The sequence below is a fragment of the Plodia interpunctella genome, chromosome 6 (genome assembly GCF_027563975.2).
Source record: "Plodia interpunctella isolate USDA-ARS_2022_Savannah chromosome 6, ilPloInte3.2, whole genome shotgun sequence".
NCBI lineage: Eukaryota > Metazoa > Arthropoda > Insecta > Lepidoptera > Pyralidae > Plodia > Plodia interpunctella.
In genome coordinates, this window is record NC_071299.1 from 1814404 (window position 1) to 1824993 (window position 10590).

General features: G+C 35.2%; 1 protein-coding gene across 2 annotated transcripts; it reads right to left on the reverse strand.

The window, feature by feature from the left end:
* Nucleotides 1–347: 347 nt before the first annotated feature.
* On the reverse strand, nucleotides 348–10284 carry GC (gamma-glutamyl carboxylase). 2 transcript variants are annotated; one of them, XM_053746234.1, is made up of 9 exons: nucleotides 10218–10284; nucleotides 9146–9310; nucleotides 8435–8590; nucleotides 6982–7147; nucleotides 5489–5674; nucleotides 3598–3761; nucleotides 2954–3363; nucleotides 2015–2504; nucleotides 348–1341 (listed from the first exon to the last, which is right to left on the reverse strand). In XM_053746234.1, exons 2-9 carry the CDS (start codon nucleotides 9306–9308, stop codon nucleotides 962–964), a joined length of 2115 nt encoding a protein of 704 aa, XP_053602209.1. In that variant the 5' UTR covers nucleotides 9309–9310; nucleotides 10218–10284; the 3' UTR covers nucleotides 348–961. The 2 variants fall into 2 exon arrangements, with proteins under 2 accessions (XP_053602209.1, XP_053602208.1); XM_053746233.2 differs by lacking the exon at nucleotides 10218–10284 and adding an exon at nucleotides 9899–10132.
* Between the last annotated feature and the right edge of the window lie 306 nt (nucleotides 10285–10590).

Sequence of the window (10590 nt, forward strand, 5' to 3'; positions counted from 1 at the left end):
TCGAAAGCTGGACGTAATTATGAAAATATCGACATTTTATAAGGTACCTACTTACCTGCATCTGGTAGGTACATTTTCACTAAACATTTCCATTAAAAAAAGTGCTTAGAAATTTTGTCTATAGATGTTAATTGTATTGAATTGTAGCAAATTTGTTATAGAATAATAATCAGTAAAAATCACAAAATGCCATTTTCCATCCGAGTTACAAAAACGCAAATAATTAAGAACTCTGAAATTAAATGCCCGACATCCCCTTATGAGCGGAACAAAACATTTCTTGTCATTAATGTAGGTAATAATATGGTAGATCCGCTTCAATCCACAATGATAATAATAATAGACGATATGAGAAAAGATATATATTAAACATCATGGAAAATTACTCACAAGACAAAAAGGTTTTATTGAACATACAATTAGCAAAACGGACATACCTATTACCTAGGTAATTTGGTCGAACATACTACATACCTACTAATTACTTGATGACTTTGGGACTTCGTTATAGATGAAGTAATTATTTTCACTATAGGTTTTAAGTAGGATATTCTAATTGGGTTCAAGTATTATATAATATAATACCACATTAGGGTTACCAGATGGCGAGAAAACTCGGGATTGTCCCGCAATTTTGCGTGTTGTTTTCTGTCCAGTTATTTCACATTACTGTCCCGGAATTCATAATTACTACTTAGATATAGTTAGTTTTATTTACACATGAGAAGTTTTTTTGTTTATCATGTAACAAAAAAGGCATTTGCATAACAGTTCTTGTATACTTCCCTTCATCATCAGTCATCATCAGACTGGGCCCGATGGTACAGTCACTTGTCAAAAACTTATTAGGTACCTAAATATCAATAAATCTAGTCCTGTGTAATCTGTCAATCTGATCAGAATCTATACCTTATTCTTTTCTACCCTCCGTGCTTGGCATACTGCATTTTAGTGAAGAACCCTATTGACATTGAGACACTTTAAACACAGATCGAAAGATGTTCTCCACCACCAAGGTACCAAAAATCACTATACTATTCAATCTCCTCATTAACTCTTTCAAAATAGGCAATTTCGGCTCCGACTTTGGCACTTCAGTCATCTTCAAATCCCTTTCAGTACTATTGTAAAACGTGTACACGAAAAAGGCTGGTTTATCGCCAATATTGAGTAATTTGTGAAATAATCCTGAGCTCACTCTGGCCTGGTTTCCTTCAGTGAGCTGGTAAGATTGCCCGTTCTGGAATTTAGTTACCTCAGGCTCGAACACAACTTTGCCTTCTAATATAGTCAGCGTTACGTTATGGAGCTCGTCGGGAATGTATTTTTCTAGTTCATACCCTGAAAACAGTAGGTAACTAAGTAAAAATAAATATTAAAACCGCGTAATTTTACCATTTGGTAAACAAGCAACAACGTACAAAATATCGTCGCTGTTATGTAGGATGTAACATGCATGTATTGTTTTACATTAGTGTAATATATATTTTAGTAAATAAAGAAGAATATTCTTTTATTTCCGTTGACCCTACAGAGTTGAAATTTTCTACGTACCTACACTTCAGTTTGATACTTAATACCTAAGCGTTCTGATTATGCATTCATGATCTGCTTATTTTTCTGTTACTGTTGATCTATGTCATATCGCAGACATTATTTTTTTTTGTCACGTGTTGGACCAATGCAATGCAACAAGATCTCCGCGACAATGCAACAATAAAAAATTGTGTCAAAAAGATTTTGCCATTTCAAAATTTACAATAAATTTCGCCATTTTCCAAAACAAACTTTAAAATCTCTAAACAAAGTGCAAAGTTTAAAAATTTTACGAAGGCAAAACAAGAAATGTTAATTTATTTTCGATGTTCACTTGTTCGTCCCCGAAATATTTTTATTGAATTCCCAAAAAATACTGAGTTAATTCAGTAACCGCCTATCGAAACTGCTTTTTTATTATATCTGATCACCCGTGCCAAGTCCACTCTACTTCACTGGTAACAAATGAAAGGCTTACCGGGAAAATCAGCAAGGAAAATGACATCACTGTAATTGTTCCACGAATGGACATAATCTTTCATTTCATCCAGATAGCTCCTCCAACTCAAAGCTTCATCTAACAGTGGCATCAAGAACGGTACCCTTGAAAAGGGATGCCAATGAGCTCTTAAAAGGTCGACTTTAGGATCAAACATTCGCTGGGTAAACCTTCCGTTCATTGAGCACCAAACATCGATATAAATAGATATGTTATTGGAAATGACTGGTCTCTTGTTCCTTCTACGAGTCTCTTCTTTCAAGTTCTCTTTCAAACATTTCGCGTACTGGTAGACCATGTCGCCGTGGCGTGTCCATCTGTCGTTTAGGGTGTATAAAGTTGGGTCGACGAAGAATTCGGAGTTCCTCTCGTTGTCAACCACTTTGACTATAATGGAGTGAGTGTCCCACGTGTGAACCATCATGTCCCAGGAATACCCGTACAGACCATCTGTCCAATTGTTGTACCCCTAAAAACACATTTCAATTTGAATAGTAGGATTTACCATTTTAAGTTAGTAGTTACACCTACTTAATATCCAATGTCAAAATTCAACAAATGATCTCAAATTTGATCGGAATAATACAATTTTACATATAACGCGATCCGAGGGGGATTAAATGTTTTTAAGGGTCTAAAAAAATTATTGACGTGCGTGAGCTGTTTTTTGTTGAACACAAAAAATATGCATATGAATATTATTATCATTTTGTTGGTCTTAAGAGCATTATAATTATGTACTCTTGCTGCTGTACTGTTGAGTTGATTGGATAAATGATAGCAAGAAGTTGCATAGCCATTATAACCTGGACTAACAAATATATGTATTGCACGCCTCAGAGAGATCAGCTACAATAACAAACGAGAACAATATCGACACATTTTTGAACATTTATTTGTCTATGTCATTGTCCTCACCTTCGTGACAAAATGTGAATAGGGCAAAAACAATTGGCTGATCACATATAAACCGATCAGAACGGTAGTTAATTTACGATTTTCATATTTTCCTTCGTGTTTTGCCTTGTCTTCACACACATCCTTGGCTTTTGTATTTATTTCTTCTAAATTGTCAGTTATTTCTTTTATTTTAGTTTCTGAATCACCACCTTTCAAGTCTCGAACGATATTATCGATAGTATCATCTTCAATTTCAGAGTTTTTAAGATGGCAGTGACATTCGTGTTCCACTGGACCTAAACCGAATAGTTTGCATAGATCTTGCACTGATTTTGTTAGATTGGTTTTGCAACGGTTCATCAAAGTTTTCGGCCAGTCAAATGGGTAAAATAATGGCATCGTAGCTAAGCACACCCAAGGAAACATACCTGTAAATAATTTTTTTTATAATATTAAGTTCATACTACCAAAATAGTAAATCTTGAATCAGTTAAAACAGGAAACCAGTATAGATATAGATAAATTTATAAGTATGCTGAGGCATCTATTGGAACAGACGGTTTCTAATAGATATGGCAGGGACTTTTTGAACTTATCGAAAATGGACACACAAGGATTTTTTGGACAAAAGTAATATATAAATCGAATGTGCGATGACTAACCGATTCTGAAGAGCCTACTGTTCATGAGATGGAACAGCGCACAGAAGAACATGGCTACATGGCGGCTTTTCGCGCACATCATCCACACCGCTACCGTCAGATCAAATAGGAAGATGAACCAGTGCACCACGAGATAATCTGTCTGTGCCGTCGTTAAGAATAGTCTGAAAAAAAAATTGGTACTGGCTGGTCAGAATTGGCTACTTTCCAAGTAACCAAATAAAAAAAAAAGAAAAAGAAGTTTGTATGGCGGTGATGTATTGTGATCTCGCGAATTTTGGAGTTAGGACAATGAATTTTATTCCAGACCTACATGGTACAGTTTTACGATAATGATAATATTAAGAGTAGGTAGGTAATATATAAAAATATATTAAAAGTAAAATATAATGTATAGATAGGTATACTAATTCTGAGATGGAAAATTATAACATGGACGCACAAGACGTAAACATGCGTCATTGATTCGATCGATCGAAGCCGGTTTTATTTTATATTTATCGAAATCATTAGCGCGCAGGTATCAACAAAAAGGAAAAAAAAATGCGCGTGTTGTGTGAGAAATTAGACGTCATCAATGTAAAAATACTTTAGGTAGGTATTGTAATTTGTATTACAAGCCTTAATTTTTTTTTCTTTTTTGTTAATCTAGGTATGCTTTTAGTTAATAAACGCGTCCTAATGATTATAAAACAAAGTTATCTTCTGCGTCTGTCTGTCTGTTCGCAATAAACTCAAAAAACTTACTTACGTTCCCCATATTAATTCTGTGATAAAACGAGCTTCCCAAATGCTGGGCTTCGTAATTAGAAATGGCAAAGTTTTTCGCAAACCGGCAACTAAATGTACTCTCTACAAATCCTTAGTACGCCCAATTTTAGATTACGGCAGTGTAGTTTGGCGCCCCCATTTCGCGACTCATGCATTGCGGATTGAACGGGTACAAAGAAGGTTTACACGTCATCTGGCGTTCATATCTAGCAATGCAACAAAAGAGGATCCATACGACAATCGTTTGGCAATATTTAATCTTACTACCCTTGATAAGCGCAGAGATATCCTTGATCTGTTGTTTCTTTATAAAGTTATTAATAATTATATAAAATGCCCCCAAATATTAAGTAAATTTAATTTTAGAGTACCACGACGACCACCTCGTAGACCAATCCAATCTTTTGTACCCCCCTTCCGCAGAACAAAGTTAGGAAGAAACTCAACTATAACCAGAATTTGCAGATTATACAACGGGATCAGTGGATTGGCAGATATTCATAATTTATCTTTAAAAAAATTCCGCACTTCAATTTTGAGTTGCTTGAGTACCTAATTAACGTAAGTAAAAGTACCTAGTTATGTTGTTTTTAAAAAAAAAATTTTATTATTTTCTTCTTCATTTCTCATATCTTGTAATACTACCTACACACACATTAAAATATGGATTGTTACCCATTGCATGCTGGGTTTACCTTTAATTGGTCGATCAATTAGAACTAATTCTTTTATACATGTATCATCTTTGTATAATATGTTGTTTCGATTGTTGGTGATCTAAATAAATAAATAAATAAATAAATAAATAAAAAAACTACTCCACGGATTTTCATACGATTTTCACCAATAGATAGTGTGATTCCTGAGGAAGGTTTAGGTGTTTAATTTATTATATTAACCCGGGCCGGGCCGCTAGTTAAAATTATTAATATGTAAAAAATAATTAATTGGTTTGTGAATTTATTTGTGCAATGAAGTAAATGAAGAAAAATTGTTGGTGTTGCGGTCGCCCCATTGGACTGCGTAAGACTTTGTGGGAATAATCTGTGAAAATACTGGACGAGTCAAGTTAATATTGCATAATCAAGTCTAATCCTTAGTATTATAAAAATATAATTACTTGAAAGGTCCAAACACCCAATGTTCGCTGAGGTTCTGTACAGAGTAGCCCGCCAGCCACTCCGCCGTGCCTTTCTTCAGACCAGCCATGAAGTACAGGATGAAGAACTGGAACTTCAGCACGAAGTAGTTCCAGTAGGGGACGGTGCGCTTCTTCAGTGAAGGGTCGAGCCATGTGTCCATTGACCTACACATACAAAAACTTTAAAAGTCGAGTGGAATGTCAATCAAGAATGAATTTAAAACCGCCATAGCCGGAGAGCATAGCAGGAAGTTAGTAAGATTTGTCAGGATCGTGGCAAGTGGAAACTGCTTCTGCCCAACCCTACGAGAAACAATATTCTTGTCAACAACTTCTTTGTAACAATATTCTCAATATCCAATGTCAAACAAAATGTTACATTGGACGCAATATGTGTGGACCTCAATTTCTCTAGTAAATTTTGAATCATTAATGATCTAAAACTAAACGAGACACTAAATAAGTTTATTTACTACTAGCTTTTGCCCGCGGCTTCGCTCGCGTTAATTTTCTGTGTACTTCAAACTACATTGTATGCAAAATTACAAGAAGTTTTGTTGAGTAAATAGATCGTAAGGTAACAAACCAAGCTTACTTTTTCTCTACGCATTTATAATATTAGTTGAGATATGTAATTGTTCAAGCAAAGGGTTAGTCTTTAAAATTTCAAAACAATTCTAAAAATCATTTAATGTCTATAGAAGGGCCTAAAATTGTAGGGACATATTAAGAATAATCAAGGTAGTGTTAAATTTCAATCTGTTGGCTAACAGGCTTATCTCTTGTTAATGTTGTGTTCTATTTGGGCACAGAAATGTTGTGGTTTGTTGAAACACTTATTCGGAATTCGGCAAATTATGAACCACAAACATTATTATCAAGGTTCTTCAAATCCTGTTCTATTGGATTCTTTTCAAATTTACGTCAACGATTGGGCAAATCATAAAGTGATATTAGCTACAACAATATATCATTGAAAAAACCGTAATGTAATTATTCATTAGGTACGTAATTGCTAACAAAATTAATAACTGTCAACAAAACATGCTTAGGTAATTTGGCAATTTGTTTGTTTGCGTCAGTCAGTAAACAATACGCGTCAATTAAAAACTTATTACTTAACTATAGTTCCTATCATATCCCGGTTCAGTAGTTTTTGAGCAAACTAACTTTGAAGAAAGAAACTGGTAGACAGGATTATTGGGTTTTGGGTGGTTCTTATTCCTTTTGAGGTACCTATGGGATTAACGAGAATAGAATGGAATCGGTAGCTTACTCGGTCGCGTGGTTTGCGCTTCAGTCATTTTATCGAGATATATAGAGTATAGTCCAATTCTAGGGCGGAAACCACACGGTGGGTAGACGAGAAAGTCAATGTCCGATAAAGTTAGGCGACTTTAATAAAACCATTACACTACACCAGAGTAAGCATTAACACACTCGAAATTAAAACTCTCATAAAAAAAAAATACCAGTAACAGTTGGCCTCAGTGTGGGCCAGTAGTAACCCGACCAGACCGAAGAGGTAGCTGTGGTTGTTCCAGTAGCTCTTCTCAATGAGCAGCAGGTACCAGTAGCAGACGGCGAAGGTTGACGAGCTGACGTGGTACTTGTAGCCTAGCATGATGCCGAGGGCCCCTGTGATATTTTTGAAGTGAAAACTTCTTTAGCGGCGTTGTGCACTTTTGGATAAAAAATGTTAAACTCGCTTCAGGACACGTATGACCTGATCGAAGATTCGTAAGACATCAATAATGAACAACGCTAATATTCAAGTTTCTGCCGGCAATCCCGGAGAAGCCGTTTTTTTATTTATGTAGCTTGCCATGTTACTATTGAAAGTTTCGTCTATCTCTGTACCAAATTATATCAAAATCAAGTGTTAAACATTTTTTCTTTACCTACCATACAAATCGACGGACAGATTAATTAGCAATTATGTTTTTTATAAAACTTAAAATACACGAGCACATTGTGCCTGTGGTACTCAGATGAGGTAAACTTAAAGTAGGTAAGTATCTATTTTAAAAAATGTGGTAATTGATTGACAACTCGTTTTGTGATAATATCCAGATACACTACACTATGTATCTACATATATACAATATACAGTAAGTACATATTTGTCATGGACAACAAGATCTTGCACCAATAACCTTCTAACCGTTGTTGAAAGTATATAAAACTAACTCTCACCTCATACCGTTGATTACCTTCGCTCAATACTTTTTATTCATTTACATAGGTATAGGTCAACGTACTAAGAAAACATTTATTTATAGCTAAAGCCAATTTATCTATATTATGTCGTAATTGTATTTGTCGTTCACAACACCATAATCCTTTTTTCTGCTGTCGGGAAAAACTGAACACATTAAATAATGTTGTAAGAAATATATAATTATAAATAATATTTCGTATTGATTTTCAAGTAATACCTACTTCGACAAATTACGCTCTGGGCGAATATTAGAACATGAACCTGTTCAAATCTTTTGGCTTTAACATGGTAGCAACTTGTATTACCTACATTAAATACCTACCTCTTATACAAACTATTTCTAAAACAAGATTCTTACAAATATGTATTTTGGCCATATGCTTTTATGCTTTGTCCTCCGAGAGATCTTGCGGCATTTAACGTCTGACAAAAAACCCATGTCCGTGCTGTAAAACTCGTTGGGAGCAGATCCTGGGTGCACCATCATGTCATCCTTATCGTAATAATGCATTGTCATGGAAACTGAAGCGACGTGGGAAATTTCAACTCTGTAGGACAACTAACTGGAAGTAGGAGAAATCTAACTTGCAAGATTTGATTACAGACATAACAAGCAAACTTAGGACAGGTGGAACTATATATATAAAAGCTTGTAATAAAATAACAGCAATTTTTAGGTTAGGTTACGTACGTGCTGGACTTACCTAACCAGAGACAAGCGTACACTATGGCCATGTAAGGCATAGGCATTGCTTGTAAAAACGGGAACAGAGGGAAGTGGCACGTGCGTGGGTCACCCCAGCGTCGGCCTAGGGCTGCGCCCCCTCGCTCGTCAGGGATGTCGAAAAGCATCGCTAGACCTAAAAAATCCACAATCTAATTTTCACATTAAGATATTTTTTAACAATTGATTAGCCACCGATACAAGCTTATGAATTTTATGATAGCTAAGTCGACATCACATTTACTTATCCATACTTCACAACAATATGTTTTTTGTAACGTCCCACGGGTAAAGGTCATAGATGTATTAAAATATATATCTATGCTATGATATATATAAAGGTGTACCTTATGGGCAGTTTATTTGTTCGTATTCATTTTTGACCTGGATAGTTTCTGAATAGAATAGGACCATTCCAAATCCTCCCGTGGATGTCGTATAGGCAACTAACGGATACACGTCTACAGCTGATAGGTAACAATAGCATCCCCAAAGAGGGTTGACGTCAAGCAGGCAGCCGGTTTTATAGTAACCATAGCCAAATCTTCAAAATGTAGACTGTCTCCTCTTCCTTCGATTAAGCAGTTAAGTGCAAGTAGGCTTCGAATAAGAGAGTGATATTGCCTACTCAATTCCTCGGACAGGGCCACGGGCACTTATTATTATAATAAATAAGTAGGTACATACTTACCAAATAAAATTCTGGTTACGGCCAAGCTGGAGGAGTCTTTGGGTAAGTACAAATAGTCGGTTACTTTGCATAGTGTAGTCTCTTTTATTGGCCACCCAAATTGCTCCTCAAACTTCTTATTCACGGATAACAGTATAGAATAAATCTTTTGTTTTAAGTACATCGCTGAAAAAGTATTACAGTCAATATAATCCCTGAAAAGTGGTCGGTAGTCCCGTATATTTATTTAATTAAATAAGTGTATTTACGTGTACAGGGTAACATAGTAAGTGAAAATTACCTAACAATATTAAGACCAACATTTTGTACAATTAGTCCCAATAATGTTTGAGTTTGAGGCGTGAGTTTGTTTCTTACTTCTTCACGCTCAAACGGCTAGGTCAATTTATATAAAACTTGGTAACTATAGAGGTATCTGATACATTGGATTAACACATTTAATCCGTTAACTAGTACGTGATTCCCGTTCTAATCAAAAAGTCTGATAGCCAATTGCGCTTGATACCTATATCAAATGGCGTTAGTGTGCATAAATTAAAAAATAAATACAACTAATGATAAACCGCGGGTAACACCGCAGGGTGCAACTAGTTGGCAATAAAATAAATACATAGAATCCACACAGACTAAGTTCGAGATTTGTGTGACTTGGGTTCAAACACGGCACCTCCAATGTGGCATGATGAACATGGCACCATGGACGTCGAGGAAGACAAAGTTTTTGAAAATAATTGTACAAGCAAAAATACTTACTAGCTATCCAAGTGTCGTCAACTTTTGCCAACAGCTAAGCTTTGACTACTATAAGGGAATTTCATGAAAATAGGTGAACGCAAATTGAAAATGTATGAACATGTCATTTTAATTATGGACCCCGCTGTACGACATAATCTTCGGTTTTCCATTCCATTGCCTTTATTGTAGTTGACATTATGTGAAAACATGGGACATTCGTTTGTGTACATAAAATACTTATGCTGGTTTATGATGTTTATCGAAAATAAAACTAGGTACTCAATTTTCAATATGTATGTCAAGTCAAATAGAAATTCATATATGTATATATACCTACCATTTAGTTTTATTTTTATTACATGTACCACCAATATTACAAAAGGTGTTAACGAAACATGGATAAGAAAAAGTCTTTTTTTCCGTAATATTAGTTGTGAAAGTAATTATAACCAGAGTCCAGATTGGCTACAGTTTAACCCAAAAAATTATATGAAAAAGATACAGGAACACTAAGCGAAAGTATGTTTTGTCACTGGCGCTTTATGTTGGCGGTACAAAACTTAATTTAGCTTAAAGCATGTTTTATTCGTTTAGGAATAACAGGGTTAATCGATACTCGTATAACATTTTTTATATGCTAATGAGTGTCTTGTGGTTGAACCATAGGTACTGTATCTTAAAAAAAAGTAACTCAAAATAGTCATTTTACG